At 36.5% G+C, this 20,109-nt stretch overlaps 1 protein-coding gene across 7 annotated transcripts in view; it reads left to right on the top strand.

Moving 5' to 3' along the window:
- Positions 1-2,220: 2,220 nt before the first annotated feature.
- The window catches only part of PIGK (phosphatidylinositol glycan anchor biosynthesis class K), a 120,810-nt gene continuing 102,921 nt past the window's right edge, over positions 2,221-20,109 (top strand). For all 7 annotated transcript variants that reach the window (XM_087930046.1, XM_087930045.1, XM_087930044.1 and 4 more), the window contains exons 1-8: positions 2,221-2,348; positions 8,507-8,560; positions 9,218-9,309; positions 11,964-12,099; positions 13,490-13,601; positions 15,338-15,434; positions 16,691-16,808; positions 17,483-17,593. In XM_087930046.1, coding sequence (XP_087786172.1) covers positions 2,247-2,348; positions 8,507-8,560; positions 9,218-9,309; positions 11,964-12,099; positions 13,490-13,601; positions 15,338-15,434; positions 16,691-16,808; positions 17,483-17,593 — 822 coding nt within the window. In that variant the 5' untranslated portion in view covers positions 2,221-2,246. The remainder of the gene's footprint in view (positions 2,349-8,506; positions 8,561-9,217; positions 9,310-11,963; positions 12,100-13,489; positions 13,602-15,337; positions 15,435-16,690; positions 16,809-17,482; positions 17,594-20,109) is intronic.

The following is a 20,109-nucleotide window of genomic DNA, read 5'->3' as shown; positions in this document are numbered from 1 at the left end:
CTATTGCCCGGATAAGAACATGAATTATTTATTTTGTATATTTTACCTTTAATTATAAACATAATTAGTCAGGAAACAATATCAGGCCTGCTTACTATTTGGATGGGAGAATGAATGCCATGCTTGAGGGATACCTCAAACTGCTTCCAGCGCAGAGAAGCGAAATGACTTTCAGAATGGTTTGGGAGAGATTTGACCCTGTTGAGAGAGAGAAAACAAAATATTCTGGAATTCTCCAGAGTATCCCATACCAGAATTGCTGAATTTTGCCATCTTGACCTGTCTTAACAAAAACTCACTGCACTTCCAATGACATTCTTCTCTTTATTTACCTCAACTGTTACATTTCTCTTCATCTATTTCCTTATACTTTGAAAACATTGTTATTTTTTCTCACCCATCAACCATTCACATCCCTCTGTATGAATTTTTGCCCACTAATAATAATCAACTTTACTTGGGTCCAGGACAAATTGATTGATTACTTTTGCAGATCTGAATACTCTTTGCAAATATATTCATATCCAAGTGAAGATTTTCTTTCTCTCAGTTTTTTCAGGATCCAACTTCAACAGCTGTATAATACTATGGGAAAAATTCTGTCCATTGGTGTCTTAAAACTCTCATTATAATAGCCCTGCCAAGCAGATGAGATTAGGAATCAATTCCACAGGAAGGCTAACACTACCTTTACTGAGATTGCTATACTATCAGTTGTTGGAGACGACTTCTGAGAATGCTATGGGACAGCCAGGAAAACAAACAAATGAATCATTGAACAAATCTACTCAGAGTTCTCACTTGAGTTTTTTTAGCCTTCTGTGTATTTTAGGATCAGGATGTGAAGCCCAAAAATGAGAGGTCCCAAAGACATGAACGTTTTTCAGCAAAATTGGGTTTCTGTAGCTAAACTAGCTATACCAACATCTCTAAAAATTTATCTTACTGTCTAGACATGATGAAAATTTTGAGGACAAGGTAAGGGACAAAAAACAACGCATGTACAAATTTGCAAAATTATTTTTCACTTATTTATTTTTTCTAAATAAAAATCCACTTTCTGACTTAAACAATTGTGGTCTTGGCAACGTCAGAGCTTCTTCCTTCTGTAAAAAAGAGCATTTTTCATAACTTTTTGGTGGAGGAGACACATTCTCCAGATGCCAATTTATTACAAATCCCAAAGCCTACTGCACCAGATCCTGAGGTTAAATTTTATATGTAATCCCATGCCACAATGCTTTTCTGATGAAATGCTTGCAATCTGGACCCGTAATCTGGACCTGGACCTTGTCTAGAAAAACAGAAATCCATATTCTAAAATACCAAAGTTAAAGTTATTAACTAGCTTCATTTAACCAAACCAACAGAAAACCCCCAGTAACAATAGAGAACTTAGGTAAGTATACCTGTTTACTAACAGGTTTCAATCATGGATAACCATGGTTACACTGTGGTTGTCAATACAGTAATTATAATTGACAGTAAGCAACACATTTCATAAATTGCAAGTATAGTAACATTAGGATTCGATACTGAGGAAGTAGATTATAATGTCTCAGTTGCTAAATACCATGATGTAAAAACTCTTTTCATCCTCCGGTGGCCTAGAGGTGGAGCTCTCACCTCACAATCAGGATGCTGTGAGTTTGATCCTAGGTAGAAGCTAATATTTAGAATAGATTCTCCTGCTCGAGCAGGGGGTTGGACTAGATGACCTCTAAGGTCCCTTCCAACTCTGGTATTCTATCTATCTATTATGAAAGGCTGGCTTTCTCTGAGTTGATTTCTAAAGGGCTCAGGGTGGTCGCCTCTGAGCAGATGATACATTATATTATTTTGGAATAAACTTCACTTCTGATTCAAGCAGCTGCCTACGCATTTTAAGGTGATTCCTGGCTTAGAAACGAAGATTTTAAATAGAGGTCCTGTCAGTAAAAGTCCCGATGGAGCGCCTACGAGGACCTTTAACTGATTGCGTCCTTCCCAATTAAACGCTTCAGAGGAACAGATTTTTAATATCAATGGCCTTCATCATTTTTGCTCAGCATCGCCACGAGGCTTGGGATCTCCCCCCCCCCCTCCGGTTAAGATTTAACCCGCATTCCCTACACATCGGGCATCTCGACTCCCAGAGTAAAAACAATCGCAAACTTTGTGAAAAGAAAAAAAGAGGCGGAGTTATATTAGCAGTCGGTTAGCCAATGACCGCTCTTCCTCCTTCTTGGGTCCTGCGGAGAGGCAAGATGGCTGCCTCCAGCCCGAGCCGGTGTCTTTTTCCTGTAACAACAGCGCTGCTGTTTCTTTTTTTCAGCCGCTGCAGTTCGGCGGTCGGTCAAGGAGCGCAGGTACGCTGCGAATGGCAAGGGGGACGGCTGGCTGCGCGCTTTTATTTCTACCTTGCTTTTGTTTTGTTTTTTTCTTTTCCTACCGTGGGGTGGATTTGAAACCCAGGACTTGAATTTCCGTTTCCGTGGGCTGGTCTTGGTTGCATTGAGCAAATGCAACCAGGGTGGCTCAAAGGCGACCGCCTTAAAAACAACAGCGGGCCGGGGACTTTTAAAATCTAGCTGTCGCTTTGCAATTTAGTGCGGTGTTGCAAATGTCTATCCGGAGTGCTCTGCACCGGCGCGTGGACTCTGCTTTCTCTCTTCCGGGCTGTGATTGCAACCCTGGAGGGCGAGAGAGGAGTGGGCCGGCCTGGCTCTTCGTGGGGGTCGCTCAGGTCGGATGCTCGACCGCCCCCTGACGGCCTTTGGCGGGGACTCGGCTGCTGCTGCTGCTGCTTTCTGTCCTTGCTCTTTTTACCCATGAAATTTCAAAACCCCTGGGATGATCTCACCGCAGCCACACGAGAAGCAGTTAGAATGGTTACCTTTCCTAGAAATCGAATTATAACCCCCCCCCTCTCTCTCACACACACACACACAAATGGAGCCCAAAATTTCTGTTGCTAAGTGAAACATTTTAAGCGAATTTTGCCCCATTTTACCTATCTTGCCACAGCTGTTAAGTGAATCATGTAGGTTGTTAAGTTAGCAACACGGTTGTTAAGTGAATCTGACTTCTCCATTGACTTTGCTAGTCAGAAGGTCGCAAAAGGGGATCACATGATCGTGGGATACTACAACCATCATAAATATGAGTAGTATCCAATATTTGATCATGTGACTATGGGGATGTTGCAATAGTTGTAAGTGTGAAAAATGGTCGTAAGTTACTTTTTTTCAGTGCTGCTGTAACTTTGCACGCTCATTAAATAAACTTGTAAGTCAAGGACTACACACACACACACACACACACACACAAAATCTACATATAATATATAATAAAATAAATTATCCCAGCTGTTGCCTTTCATGCCTGCCTTTTGTGGAGCTTAGCCAGCAGTCCTTCTAGTGGGCTGGGGGAAATGCAAAGTGCATGAAAAATGGCAACCTGCTGGCAGGTAACCCTCATCTTCTGTGTTCTGTTCATATGAGAAGAGAAGGAATGATTAGGAAAGAAAAAGTTTAAAAAACACTTATGACCATTGCAACATTACCATGGTCATGTGATCAAAACTCAGATGTTTGGCAACTGATTCATATTTATGATGGTTGTAGTGTCCTGGGTTCATGTGATCATCTTTTGTTACTTTCTGATGAGCAAAGTCAGTGGAGATGATAGATTCAGTTAACAACCATGTTACTAATTTAACAACTGCAATGATTCACTTAACAACCGTGGCAAGAAAGATCATAAAATGGGACAAAACCCACTTGGTAATTGTCTTGTTTAACAACAGAAATTTTGGGCTCACGTTGAGGACTATCTGTATACTGATTTTTGCATTCCATTGAGTTGAATTATCTAGGGCTTTTCTACTTAGTCTTTGCTATAATCTCTCTAGTTTTCACTCATATACATTAGTGGCAATAATACAGGAAAAAAGGCCTCAGTGTGAGTGGAGAGAAAGAGATACAACTCCCCCACTCTTCTCAAGGATAACCCAGAGGCAGGATCTTGGTCTTCTCCATCAACATCATCACTTATATCTCATTTTTCATTCAGATGCTCAAGGTGGCATACTTAATGCTGTCCTTCTGTTTGGCTTTGTTTTTTTCTTTATAACAAGAAACCTTGAGGTGGGTTGCATTGAGAGAGACATGACTATTTCCAGTGAGCTTTTAAAGCCTCAAATACTATGTAGTAGAAGCTCAATCTCACATTCCTTATCCAACATCTTTTAATCACTACTCCTCACTGACTCATTGACCTTTCTCGTTGTGGGAATCTCTCTACAATTCCAGAAAATGCTGCAAAACTGTTTTAACAGAATTCTAACAGATCAACAGACTTGGAAGGGACCTTGTACTCTAGGTCATCTAGTCCAGTCCACACCCAAGCAGGAGACCCGACACCATTTCTGACAAATGAGTCCAGTCTCTTTTTGAAAGCTTCCAGTGATGAAGCTCCCACAACTTCTGAAGGCAAGCTGTTCCATTGATTGTTCTCACTCTCAGAAACTTTCTCCTTATTTCTAGGTTGAATCTCTCCTTGATCAGTTTCCATCCATTATTCTTTGTCTGGCCTTCGGGTGCCTTGGAAAATAGTTTGACCCCTTCCTCTCTGTGGCAGCCCCTCAAATATTTGAACACTGCTATCATGTCTCCCCTGGTCCTTCTCTTCACTAGACTAGCCAAGCCCAGTTCCTGTAACTGTTCTTCCTATGTTTTAGTCTCCAGTCACCTAATCATATTGGTTGCTCTTCTTTGCACTTTTTCTAGAGTCAACATTTTCTCTGTGGGAGTAGCTGAATACGAATCAGATTATGCAGCACTTTGTATTATAATGCAGAAAAATACTTTGGAATGTGTGAGTGTACAAATGCATAAAATGAACCAAATGTGTTTTCTCTGGGATCATGGGGCAACTACTGGGGGGGCTACCCTGCAATCCTCAGGAAACATGATGCTTTAAGAAGTTGCAAACAAGCACTCTTTTTAAATTCCAAATCACTACTTGGCCTTCAGATCTAAAGTGCTACAAAACTTTAATCAATAGGAGTTCTGGTGGCAGTGCCAGCAGTTCTTGGCTCTCCAAGACTAGCCCATGTAACACCACTGTTCCATGAGCTGCATTGGCTGCCAGTTTGCTTCCAGATTCAATTCAAGGTTACCTTTAAAGCCCTTCATGGTATGTGTCCAGACCTCTTGCAAGACTGTCTCATTCCACTGGGATTGGCCAGCAAAGAAGGCATGTCATGGGCCCATCAGTCTGATTATTCTAGCTGGCAGGATCCAGGAGAAGGGCCTTTTCTGTCTTTCACCAGCTCTATCTTGCCTTCCCCTCCCCAGTGTGAGGTTCACCCCAACCGTCCTGATCTTCTGGAAAAGCCTAAAGATCTGGCTCTGCCAGTTAGCTTGGGGCTTCAATGGGAGAGTATCACAGTGGAGTGGTTGATCAATTAAGATCAGATCCTACTTTGCCCCCATCCTATTCCCTTTTAATTGGGTGAGTTCTGGATTTTATACTAACTTATTTATGGCCTTAGTTTATATAGTTTTTATTTTTATGATTGTAAGCTGCCCAGAGTTATCTTGAGGTAAGATGTGCGGCCTATAAAATTTTTTAAGTAAAGAAAATCAATCCTTTGAAGTAGCAATTAATTAGGTGATTATCTCAAGCAAAACCCTGGAGTTAGGGGGATGTAGTGCCATTTTCCCAGTTTTGTATATTTCCTGTGCATGAGTTCCATTTTTTCTTAGATTTCCCTCTCCCCTCCTCCCCATTTCATTTTGCTGCTGGAGAGTGGTGCCAAGTCTCAAAATCTTTGTTTCCAATTTTCTATATATATTACATGTACATGACAATATAAAAATAATGTTGATTTTTGATTTTTAAATGTAACCAAGTTGTTCTGGATCTCATTCAGAAGTCATGCATTCATGCATTTTGTTTCCAATAAAAGCTGGTTGAATCTGTTGAGAAAACCAACAGAGAGACTCGGGGTAATAGAGCACTGATTTATTGGTTGGTCTTTTCAGTTGGATGATGGAGAATTTGCTTGGCTTTCACAGTTATAGCCTTTAGCAGATTTATTTATTTATATTTGCTAAGGCTGTTTAATTGATTTATGTTTCCTTGAAATAATGGTTTTAAAAAGAACGACTAAACATGTACTTGCTTTGTTTTATGTTGCATCAGTCAACTTGTTTCAACAGTTCTATTTCAAGGATGGGAACGGATTGAATACACAGATTACAGAACAAACTGGATAATTACATAAAATAGTATTCATTAGACCAGTAGTTCCAATTTATTTGTCACACTGCTGTGATGATAATCCATTTGCCCAAGCTCTGAAGATTGAGAAAACAAAACCTGGCATTTTTTCAGGTCAACTAAATTAATGTTCCCCCCAAGAGTTCTATTTAGATATTTAAGCTGGATGTCAGGAAACCCATACAATAAAGCCAATTTTGACTAAGTGGACAGAGTTAGCAGTTATGTGGTATTTTCCTCAAATGACCTAGAACTGACATTGAACGTCTGTTGAATATTAGAGAAATTTTAAGGCTGCAATTAAATACAAGCTTTAAATAATTCAAACCAGCTTTTTCCAATTGCAAAGCAGAGAACAGTTGTCTTATTATTTTCAGTAGTGTTCAAATCAGATTGAACAAAGCCATTAATCAACCCAATCTTGAAACATTTATGTGGCTGAAAAACAGCTCAAGAGTAAAAAATCAAAGAAGAAAACAACCCATAATACTATGATAAACTAAAATTTGAAAACAAAATGCATTTCTTGCTGATTTAGTTCTTATTTGTTCTAAAAGGCAGAGATTGACTAATTTCGAAACAAGCAGGGACAGAAAATTGAATTCATAATTCAATAAACTAATTGTAATAGTAAATCTAGTTGAGATATTATGAGTTACAGGACATAAAACTCTGTATTTCAGTACCTCAAATGTAAATATTTTTTTCGTATCCAGATTCTGGCACCATGGGGAAAATATGCATTAAGTGTTCCATTTAACCAACTTTCAATTTCAGTGATTGATAATGGCTAGTCTAACTAAATCGTTCACATTGATCTAATTGTTATTTTTTTTAAAAAATACTTAGCTAAGACTTACTCAAAATTGAAGGCTAATCTGAGGTAAAGAAATAAGGATCAAGTTATCAACAAAAAGGGAAATAATGTATTTCTCTCACATAATTTAGCTAAAAAAAATCACACAAAAATGTAGCGTTGTTGACAAAGAGGTTAAAAAGTAGAGTTGGGTCATAATCTTTGTTTACCCTCTAAGAAACTAAGATGTTATCAAATAGATGACATTCTGGGAAATTTCACATCACTGTTTGAATTCTTATGCAGAGACTGTAACAAGGATAGCATGGTCCAAGATTGGTAATCAGCTAGGAAGATTTTATTAATTTATAATTCTGTTATTCAAGAAAATAAACACAGACTATTTATTACAAACATTCATCATAAGCTTAGTATAATTTTTAAAAGTCCCTCATGTTACAATTATGGATTTCTACTGCAATATTTTATAGCATTCTTGAGTACAGTACATTATTTTTGAGAAAGAATGAAAAAATGTTTTATTGTGAAGTATTTGCAAATCATATATTATGGGATACATTTCTTTATGATCATTTGAGGGTTTTGGCTGAGTGGCATTTGATAGTGGGGCAGGAATCTATCAAGTATTGTCAGACTTCTTACATTTATTTTAATCTGAATGATAAGCTTCTGTTCTGTTAAAGGAGAATGCATCCAATCCAGTTTGTTTTTAGAGGATTCAAGGATAAAAATGTCTGATCAGTTGGATCATTCTGGCTTAATTCACATTTTTCCTGGTTTGCCAATTTTGATTCATTGAGGCTAATTTCTGCAATTCCTGTGGTGAAATGAAATATGCTTTCATTTGCAATAAGTGATTTTTTTTAAAATATAGTTTTGTTTGTGGTGTGAAGACTTTTCAATAAATAAAATGATGAAATAGCATTAAGGAATTATAATTCTTTTTTATATTGCAAGTATTTGCAGTACTGAAATCAAAGTTAAATTTTACTAACTGGGATGTCTAAGTCTTTTTAAGCATTCCTTATGAATTTCTGCTTTTGTTTTGTTCTTTTTTTCCTCTTTGGTTGCCATCTTTGATCAGCTTTCAAGACAATGGAGAGAATTCTTTGTTGTTCTTTGATATGATCCATGAAAGGCTTTTTATACATGCAGATTAAAGATTTCTTTAAAACAAAGCAAATTTATATGGAGAAAAAGTTCTTCTAAAAAGGGAACCATATTTTGGATAAACATACACAGGATTGTTCTGTACAATTTCATAAATATATCAATTGGTACGATATTTATTCTAATCAATGTTTTCAATTAAGTAAAAAATAACTTTTGATTGGATAAAAACATATTTAAAATATTTATGGAATTTGTGTTTGTGTGTACATGATGCTATTTTATTTATTTGTATAATTTATGTATTTTCAGGATCAAGCAGAACAATTTTTTAGAAGTGGACATACAAACAACTGGGCCGTTCTGGTAAGATAACCTAGCCTAATTGAACCTAACTTAACCTTAAAAAAAATTTTGGAATATACCAAATGGTACCACTGAAAAGAAAAGATTGCTTACCTCTACAGTGATAAAATTGCTTTTCATGCAAAGCTAGTGGATTGGATCTGATCCAATCTCATATTTTATATCTATTTACAGAAGAGAATAAAACATAAATAATTCTATTTAAATACCTGTAAAGCATTAGACTCACCAATGCTTTTTTTAAAATAAACTTTTTCGGAATTTTTCCAGAAAAAGTTATCCTTCATACTCACCTTGACCATGATTTATTAATTTACTAATGCTGTATACTGTAGGAAATATACGCATGTGTGAGAGAAGAAATAATACAGAGTAGGGAGGTCTTTGAAGATTTTACTGCAGGCATTAGTCTTCAGTTGAGAAAGAATGGTTTTGCAGTTTGAAGAATTTGTCTTTAGTGAAATTTCCAAATAAGCTGTAGCTCAGTGGCCCATTTATTCCTGCATAGTCATGTTGTTGCATTAAAGCTGCAGATTTTATTTTTGTCCTCTCTGTCTCTCTCTTCCTCTCTCCCCACCTCTCTCTCTCTCTCTCTCCACACACACACACACACACACACACACACACTCACACACACACGCCTCTTAATCTGTTTAGGTGTGCACATCTCGATTCTGGTTTAACTATCGCCATGTGGCCAATACTCTCTCGGTTTACAGAAGTGTCAAGAGACTTGGAATTCCTGATAGGTAAGAAGAGCCTTCTAAAATGGTATCAAGTACAAATAAGGTAGTTACTCTGCTAAGGTGATCCTATACTTGTCTAATCTTCCATTTTTTAAAAATATCTATGTATGTTCATTAGACAGGTTCTAAAAGGAAATACGAAAAAAAGAATGAAGTTGAAATAACCTGAATGTTATAGCTTTCTATAATACTATTAATTAGTCATAAATAATATTCAAATCAAATACCTTTATTACAGTCTTTGATCAGCTTTTTCAAATATTATAGCCTTTTAAAATATTAAGAATTACTAGCAAACCTTGAGCTAAAAATAGGCTTCCAGAACCATAGTTAACACAATATAGGTCACATCTTTCCCATCTCTGTTTTCTTATGCTTTTTTTGTATATAGGTGTTTTTCTGTTAATAGCCAAATATATTTTCCTTCTTCAATATAATATTTTGATCAGATTACTTCAGCATTCTTGGTGATAGTTTAACAGATTATAGCATAAGAAATGAGGTATCAGTACATTTCTAAGCTTAAACATTTTGGCTGATCTTTGATGTTCCAAATCTTAATGAATTTGGCTGGAAAGCACTTAGTCTTAATTAATTCATTTGTGAGGCAGTTAAACAACATATTTGTATTTATGCTTAGGCAATTCTTTTTAAACAACAACAAATACATTACTACCAGATTAATTGTCTAAAATTTCTCCCGCACTAGCATCTTGAAGTAAATTGTTTCATAAGTTAATTAGTTATATGCCTGTTCATTAATTTGATTTTAAAAAATGTTTGATAAGTTAATTAGTTACATGCCTTTTCAAAAATTTGATTTTGATTGACAATTGTAAAAAGTATAGTTCAGGTCTAATCTAACGTTGCAGGTATTAGCAGAGAAATATATTCATAGACATAGGCATATATTTAACTATGGATTTGAATGAGAGAGGCATATATTTAATTTAAGTATATACAGAACACTCGTTATCTGGTTAATACTGGAAAATTCATCAGTTTGTCATTGTTTTTCATAGCCTGAAAAATAGGTGACTTTGTTTATGATGAAGAATTAGGAATTCAAACGACTCAAAAATGTAAATGTGACCATGTTGCATAGACTGAAGAGATGGGATATAAACATAGTGACCATTATTTCTTGAGAGAGAGAAAAGACAGATCTAGAAAAGGAACAAATCTGAAATAGTTCATAAGGATAAAAAAAGCCTGCTTATAACTTTGCTGTACAATAGATAACATTGTTTCTTTACAAAGGAAAGTCCAGGAGCAAAATCAAGAAAGCAATTAATTAATTTAATCTAAAGGGCAGCTTTCTGAAATAAAGAACTATAATAAAGGATGTATGTTCACTCTAGAAGCGTCTATGGAGATTCTCATTCATCCAGGTCATGGTTGTCCCTTTTTCAAGAGGCAACTGGACTTTTTTGTTGTTATTCCTTGAAGTTGTTTTGCTTCTCATCCAAGAAGTTTTTTCAGTTCTTCAGAGAGGACTGTTCCATTTTAAGTTTCTCTAATTTTAACATTGGAGAAACAAACAAGCACTTCACAAACACATGGCATTAACATAGGAGAACAAACCTATCAAGTCTATCTGCATTTGAAAGACAAAGGTTCCTCTTTTGAAGATAGCATGGACAGAGAGGACCACTGGTTTGAAAGAGGGGTCAAAGAGACCCATCTACATTAAAATTGAACAGTCCTCTCTCTCAACAAACAAGGAGGGTTATGACACCACTTATCTCCTGTGTACAACAGCAGTCCCAAAAAGGTTCCATACCCGTTTGTAGTGTTCAGGGGATCGTTTAGGTACAGATAAACCTCCAACTGGCCTCAATGACTCTTAAAGAGAATGCTGAAAATGCAAGCAATATGAATCCTTCCATTCCCCACTATTCAGTCAGAACTGGAAAAGCTTCTTGGATGAGAAGTGAAACATATTCAAGGAAAAACAAAGGAAGTCCAGCTGCCTTTTGAAAAAATATCTTTGGGACATTTAAATACAAATCAAATAAATAAAAGCCCAGAATTAATAAAAACAGTGTAGCCCAAAAGATCTTCCAGGTTTGGTAGCATGTTCCAAAAATTGCCTGAAAACAGGAGAGATATTTTTTCTCCAGGGACATAAATATGAAATGGATCCCCAAGTTTAACTAAATTGTCAAACATATTGTAAGTGGCAATATCCAATATTGCTCCTTAATTAGGGATTCCAAAGACTGAGCCCAGTACTTTCTGCATAAGTTAGATCTGCCAATTGTCCATGGCTTGCTCCCTCCATTAGCATCTATGCTAATGATAAAGCAATGATGAAGAAACCTGATGAGTAACAATGAGAGAAAACAAAACAAAACAGATTGATTTCCATGGTGAGCCAACCACCTATTCTTGTTTGGAAGTATTGAGTTTCGTAAATTGCATAGAATTTAATTCATGTGCAAATACATAACATTAGCCTTATTAACTTTTAAGAGCTGTGTTTTCATTCTGTGTGAAGTTTTGGCTTAGTCACAGAATTCCTTGCATAGAAAAAAAGATTAAGAAGCTATTAAACAGCCTTTCAAAGTTAGCAGACCATGTATGTTTATTGAGGCTTTGTGTTACTACTGCACTCAAATTGTGTATTCAAATTCATTTATTTTCTTCCCAATTAGTCATATAGTCTTAATGCTAGCAGATGATATGGCCTGCAATCCCAGAAATCCGGCTCCAGCCACTGTGTTTAGTCACAAAAACATGGAACTTAATGTCTATGGAGATGACGTGGAAGTGGATTACAGAAATTATGAGGTTAATTCTTAAATACATTCTTTATTAAAATGTAGAAGGGTAATTTGGAATGAGATAACCTTTAAGTCAATTGATTTGATGAAAACTTGCAACTTCTTGGGCCTCAGAGTTGTTCTTCAGCCCATTCAAAATGATGTATGAGTTTTAGAACTTCACATGCTCTGAAATCAAAATCTTTAACCTATCAAATCTAGTCAAATCATTGTTTAATTAGTGCGATATATCAATAACTCACTGATTGTAGGTAAATTGATATATTTTCACCATGTTTAATAGTTTAACATAGTGATGATCCTACCTAAACCTTTTTAGAATAGAATAGAGTTCTTTATTGGCCAAGTGTGATTGGACACACAAGGAATTTGTCTTGGTGCATATGTTCTCAGTATATTCATCAAGAATTATAAAATACAACACTTAATGATAGTCAAAGGATACTAATAAGCAATCAAACCTTACTAGGAAACAATAAAAACAATATAAGTTGTAAAGATACAAGCAACGTGGATATAGCCATAAGTGGGAAGAGATAGGTACTAGTAAGGATGAGAAGAAGAATAGTAATACAGTCTTAGTAGTTAACTTGACAGGATTGCGGGAATTAGTTGTTTAGCAGGTTGATGGCATTCGGGAAAAAACTGTCCTTGTGTGTTGTTGTTCTGATGTACAGAGCACATCCTTTTAAAGCAGGTATGCTTTCAGAGCTACCTTTTAAAGCAGGTATGGAAGACAAACCACAAAACTCCGAACTGCATACTGTGACTAAAGACTAAATGTATGAAATGGATTATACTTCTTAGTTGAGAGCTGGAAAGTGCAGCTGTGGTCACATGATCTCCCACTTAGCAAACATTTTGCTTAAAGACAAACCTGCCAGTCCCAATTTCAGCTAAACGAGGACTATAGTACCAGTGCAGGAGTTAAGATTTTGAGCATTGTTATTGTCACTAGCATGGTTTTCTAAGTACTTTTGGAACTTTATTTTCAAAGCTAGTAAGTGTGAAGTTTGAGATTTCATAGTAGGACTTTTTTTTTTTTTTTGCTAGGCAGATGGATAATTTATGATCAAGTGTTTTTAATCACTGGAATGTTGTTTTCCATAATTGTCATGCAGAATTTAAAGCTTTAAAATGTGATTATGAGCATTTCACAGTTGTGTTGATGGTAAGAAAATGTTGAAATTGTTTCCAGAAATAAAATAATAAAGTTTGACAGGTGTTCAAAGTACTGAATGTATATTATGGAGGCTGAAATATGATGATTTAACCTGAGCTAATAATACATTAATGAGCTGTAATGTGCAGTAGTGTATATCTTGTTGGACAGTTCATTTGAAAATAATGCCTTTATGATTAAAGGCAAACTCTAAACAGGGTGCTGTCTCATTTAGGTTACTGTAGAAAATTTTTTGAGAGTGTTAACAGGACGAATCCCAGCAAGTGCGCCTCGTTCCAAACGTTTGCTTTCTGATGACAGAAGCAATATTCTCATATACATGACAGGTAATTGTATTTTGTTTGGCATTTCCAATAATAATAATAATAATAATAGTAGTAGTAGTAGTAGTAGTAGTAGTAGTAGTAGTAGTAGTAATAATACCTAAAGGGCTAGCTCACTATTTGGAAATCTTGAAATGATCAGACTTGAATACCCTGATTCTACAAAAATCAACCCTACTTGGAACAGCTTATATCCTCCGATGCTACCTGAACAGTTCCTATAGGGTCCTTGCTTAGGACTCCAGCTGTTGAGCTACCAACTAGCCCCAAAGGCTGTGAATCTTACTAAAGATTAAATTAATAATAATAATAATAATAATAATAATAATAATAATAATAATAATAATAATAATAATAATGGAAATACCTCTACAGCCTTGACAGTTGCACTAATTTCTTCCGCTTTGAGACTGCATATTTCCTGTACAGCTTTTCTTTGATAGATTTACAATAGTCTTCAACTTAGAACCATTTGTTTACTGATGGTTCAAAGTTACAGCAGCACTTGGAAAAATGACTTATAACAGTTTTTCATACTTATGACCAATGTATCATTCTCATGGTCACGTGATCAAAATTGCTTGGCCACTGGAATATATTTATGATGGTTGTAACTATTTTCTGACTGTTTGATAAGCAATGTCAATGGAGGACACAGATTCTGTTAACCACCATGTTACTAATTTAACCACTGTAATGATTCATTTAACAGTGGTGGCAAGAAAGGTTATAAAATGGGGCAAAATTCACTTAATAACTATCTTGCTTAGCAGTAGAAATTTGGGGCTCAGTTGTAGTCATTAGTCAAGGACTACCTGTATTAGAATGGCTAAAGGCATGTCTGTGTGTCACACTTGTCTTCTGTAGAAAAGCCTAATATAATACTCCGTCCTTTACTAATACTCATTATAGCCAATGATTCATGCACAGTCAGAAACAGCCTTAGTAACTGTTTCCATCATTCTTTGTTCTCACATTAAAATACTTATATTGCAATCAGTCATGTGCAGATGGGTAAAACTAGGATTTTAAAATAAAAATCCTAGGGTAAAAACTAGGATTTTAAAGTCAGCACAAGAATTGGTCTTCAGTTGCATATTACATAGCTACACAAGCAAAAAACTACATAATAAGTGTAATGTTCTGGTTCATTACAGTTGCTGCCCTTAAATCTCCACATTGCCCTCCCCCCCCATTTAAAAACTCATTCCTATTCAGTTGTGGGATCTGCACAGTGAGATGGGCCAAAAGGAAACTTGGATTGTACACTTTGCAAGTCAATGGTTTATTCAGCAAATCATAATGTAAAAAAAATGTAGCTCAGCACATATGGGAATATGGTGAATGTTTAAACACTCTGTTCAAGTGCTATAGGAAATGTTCTAACTTAGCTTGGAACTACAATATATATTATTCTGGAAATCCAGATCTAAAAGAAAATTCAAGATGTGTGGCTGCATATATATTAGTAGTTGCAGTGACTCAGGGGAGGTTTGTAAGGACTTGGTAATTCAGACTTCTTAAATGTTAAAGCTGAATTGATTGCTCAGGCTGAATTCCAAAGGACAAAGCAATTGCTTATCCTTTGCTTGCCTTGCTTCTTTCATCTGCCTTAATATAAGCTCACTTGGTGGGTGAGAGCATATTTATGCATAGTTAAAGTTTGATGCCAACTGTTTCGTTTGAAGGTTTCAGAAAATATTTTTGAAAATATCCCGACTTTTTCCCCCCCCGTCAAGGTCATGGTGGGAATGGTTTCTTGAAATTTCAAGATTCTGAAGAAATCACGAATGTGGAACTCGCTGATGCCTTTGAACAAATGTGGCAGAAAAGGAGGTAATTTCTAACCCTCTGCTTTCTAGCATGCCTGCATTTTTCTCCCTTTTCTGATCTACCTAGAACGTATTTACAATTTTCATTTCATTTAGTACATTTATTTGCAACCATAGGTTTTAGCAAAAATTCAGATATTGTTGCAGCAAGCCTTAATTGGTCAATTATTCCCCTCCCTACAATTAACAACACTGTCAACATCTGCATTAACACTGCTCACATTTTTACCTCTTTATGACATTATGGACTATGTACCTCTAGTAGATTGTACAACTAAGCATTAAAGCCCTCTATACAAAGCACGTCATGAACTCACTGGGCCTTTGCAATGTCCTCTGTTCAAAACTTCTATTAAAGCTGGTGGTTTTTTTTAATTGGCTGGTTTGAAAATACAATCTATTGGGTCATTTGTATCACTGTTCTTTAAAGTACCACTTGGCCTCCAAAATATAAAGGTTAACTCTTAGATATTAGGGCTACGCAAATATATTGGAAGAGGTGCTATGCTACGCAACTCAACTTACAAGTATGAGAGACTTCTGCAAACCTGTTCAGGGGGTGGAACGGTAATTTCATATTGAGGTTGCATGAATCAAACTATAGCAAGGTAAAAACAGGCTGTTTTTCTTTTCAAACTGTCCCAGATTCTCCCATCAGGAAACACCGTTGACTCGATATGAACGGTCCTAACGGTTGACATAGATCTGCATTTGAAGATCTAGGAAAATATGTATGCAGATCTATATAGATAAAAAAGTGTATGTAATCTTTCATCAAAGGAAGTCGTAATCAAAAACCTTTGTTATTTTGGTTCTGAATGAGCAGACATATCCTTTGCAAAAAAGAAAGTCTACACAAGATTTTAGGAGGTTTATATTGAGATGGAGCTGCCTTAGTGTAAGATTTCAGGATTTTACTTTTGAATAAACACACATTGGATTGTACATTTAATCGCCAGTACTTTTTTCCTATGCAGTGATGATAAAACTGGATAGTTTATAAAGATACATTATTGTCTGTTAATGGCAAAAATCCTGGATGCAAAATCTCCAGGAAGACTTATTTGAAATTAGCATTTTGTTTACAAGGCTGTATGAAAACACCACAGCTGATGGATAAAGGAAGATATGGCTTATCTCTTATATACTAGTAAGGGCTTTACTTTGTATCTGGATATTTTGTTGTGTTTGATTCTTGTAGAAGGCTTAGGGACCAGCTGGCATAAACAGGAATAAAAGATGCTTTTTTTCTCCTTCTAGGTACAATGAATTGCTGTTTATCATTGATACATGCCAAGGAGCATCCATGTATGAACGCTTTTATTCTCCCAATATAATGGCTTTGGCTAGCAGCCAAGTTGGAGAAGATTCACTTTCTGTAAGTGTATCATTTCATATGTTAACTATATATAGATAACAGTTACCAAATGAAAATCTCTCCTAGTTTGGTGGGTATCTTGCTGTATAAGATTTAATAGGAATCTTGTTTCTGCTGGAAAATACTGCATTTATAGTGGAACGAAAATTTGTTTTCAATAAATAAATAAACTAATTAATAATAGTGCTATAAAGAAAAGCAAGATTTAAAATAAAAATGAAAGTATGACCCTATTTTAGGTTATTCATGACCTTCCAGGAAGTCATGACTTTCACAATACTTTTTTTGAGAACTTTGGTATATTTCATTACATATTTTGGAGGGCTAAAAGCACTTCTACAGAACTGTGACACTCTCAATGAAGGATGAATTTTGAAAGATAAGCCGGTAAGGAAGTGCTATTTTTCTCTTTGTTGGAATAGGCTTGGTAGATTAAAATATGGAGCTAGTGTTAGAGATCTATGTAGTTCCTTCCCAGCACATTCACATACAGTATTTTGCTTGGCCTTATTTATTTGTGTTCCTTTCTGTGCCACATAGTAATTATTCATAGTTTGGGAGGTTAATCAGCTGTTGACAGATGATGTAGATATAGTATTGTGTTGTTCTGTTTTCATTGCTAAACATTTATATATACTAAATTCAGTATTTATAACAACATTTTCTATTTGAAGCATCAACCAGATCTTGGCATTGGCGTCCATTTGATGGATAGATACACATTTTACGTCTTGGAATTTTTAGAAGAAATTAATCCAGCAAGCCAGACAAATATGAATGATCTGGTAAATACTTATTTAACTTGTTATTCATGAAACCGCTACTGGAAAACTCTGTGTTTTGAATAATTTTACATAATCCTTTTAACATCCATTGCTGTTTTCCCCATTGTCGCTGTATTACATCAAGTTGGGAAGATAACATTTCCCCCCCTAGTTTTAAACCCCCCAAATGAGATTTGCTCAAGTTAAATTAGTCTTAAATCTAGGGCTTAAATCTACATTACCTTATTAAAAAATAATCCTCTTACAGCTTGGAATCTTAGTAGCAAAGCTGTGTTTTTCATTACAACCACTATACATTGAAGTTTGAATTGTTTCTAGACTGTTGTCTACAATGCTGTCTTTCAGTTCAATTACATTAAAAAAGTTATATTATGCAAGATTCAGAACATTGTTTGGTTCCTGACTCAAGATGAAAAACATCTAGCATTGACTGAAGTTACCGTATTTTTCGGTGTATAAGATACACCCCCCCCCTCCAAAAGTGGCTGGAAATGTCTGTGCGCCTTATACAGCAAATGTTGCCAAAGCCCTGCCCACCCTTTGGCCTCTGCCTCCCAGCATTTTACCTCCTTGCATCAAACAGCAAACAGGCTGGTCAGCTTCAGCACAGCCTGATTAGCACAAGCAGCTGATTGTTGGTTGGAATTGCCTCCCAATGATCAGTTGTTTCAGGCTGCAGGGATCGCCATTGCCTATTGCCGCCTCCCTGCGCCCCATTTTCGGTCTCCACATCCCATTTTCAGACTCTTGCGTGACCTGTTTTGGCCTCCGTGTGCCCTCCGTGTGCCATTCTGATCCTCGCCGCTCAGAACAGGTCAAAAATGGGGGCAAGCAGAAGCTGAAAACGGGGCATGCAGAGGCTGAAAATGGGGCAAGTGGAGGCGGCAATATGGCGATCCCTGCAGCCTGAAACAGCTGATTGTCAGGAGGCAATTCCAACTGACAATCAGCTGCTTGTGCTAATCAGGCTGTGCTGAAACTGACCAGCCTGTTTGCTGTTTGCTGCAAGGAGGCAAATTGCTGGAAGCAGAGGCAGATTTTTTTTCTTGTTTTTCTCCCCAAAAGCTAGGTGTGTCATATACTTTGAAGTGTCTTATAGTCCAAAAAGTACAGTAAATTTAAGACTTAATTGCAGAGTGTAAAAAGAAGCATAAGTGATTCATAGAGCATAAATTTCAATGTGCAAATAACGTGACTGCCTTGTCTAATTAAAGAATCAAGATTGTAGTTGCTAGGAAGATTTTTGGTTGTGGTACTGGAAAGGTCCTGTTTAATAGAACAAATAATCTGCTGATATGAGATAGCTCCATGGATTTGACTAGTAGAAGAGAACCAATAGATCTGCCAAAGGAAGGGATCTGGGCAGTGGTGGGATTCAATTTTTTTTACTACTAGTTCTGTGAGCGTGGCTTGGCTTGGTGGGTGTGGCAGGAGAAGGATACTGTAAAATCTCCATTCCCACCCCACTCCAAGGGGAAGGTTACTGCAAAATACCCTTCCGTCCCCATCCAACAAAGAAGACCCAGCCAATCAGCAAGGACGTGGAAGGCAGAGAATAGATGGAGATGAGGCCAGTCAGAGGTGATATTTGCTGGTTCTCCAAACTACTTAAAATTTCCGCTACCAGTTCTCTTATGGCCTGTGGGCAGTTCCAGTCTGTCTCTTAGCAGTGTGGGGTGTTTCTGGCAGCACTGGAGGTGGAAAATCATTGGCAAGGGCTGGGGCTTCAGGGTGTGAGCGTTGGCAGGGAATTATGCAGCACAGTTCCAAGTATTCAGTGGGTGCGGTTAGGGTTAGGGTGCTATATAGCAAATCAGTCTGCATATGATGAAAAATTTCCACTGATTCCTGAGTCAAAGACAGACTCCTGGCCATTCTTCCATATATGATCTTTTATAACATTTTTTTTTTTTAACCTAAATGGAAATTCTGCATAAACATATGTCCGGGTGATATGAAGCAGAAATATTGGATATATCTATATATTCATATATTAATAGATAAAGGATTAGCTTGTCTCTCAAATATTTCATATCATGTTAAGCAAAGGGTTCTGGTGCACATGCTATCCACTCATATCCTGTTTTGCAGGTTTGAGCAATGTCCTCTTTAAATTCAATCTTGCTTAACATACTATGTCAAGAGATATGAGTTGTGAATCTCAATCTCAAAGTATTTTTTCACATGAGAGAGCAGCTGTCTAAGATCATTTAGTATTTAAGTTTACAGATGTGCAGTTGCAGGTTACCTTGTCACCAGAAAAGATGGCATCAGTTTTGCAGTAAGCAGCTCGCATTGCCAGACTTGATAGTGATAGAACTGAGTAAGCAACTAATGGTCAGCTGAGAAAGAAGTTATTAAATGTGACAAAATCTGTTTTTAAAAGATATATAGGGTATAATCTTGAGATACGTAGGTAATCATTGACTTACAACCATAATTGAGCTTGGAGTTATCTTCGTAGGCCATGGTGGTTAAGTCTGACCATGCCTGATTTTATGGCTGTTTTTGTGCCA

The sequence above is a fragment of the Pseudonaja textilis genome, chromosome 3 (genome assembly GCF_049901715.1).
Source record: "Pseudonaja textilis isolate UNSWEBS1 chromosome 3, rPseTex1.2, whole genome shotgun sequence".
NCBI classification, from domain to species: domain Eukaryota; kingdom Metazoa; phylum Chordata; class Lepidosauria; order Squamata; family Elapidae; genus Pseudonaja; species Pseudonaja textilis.
Note: the sequence above shows the minus strand (reverse complement) of the source record. Positions and strands in the feature narration are given on the sequence as shown.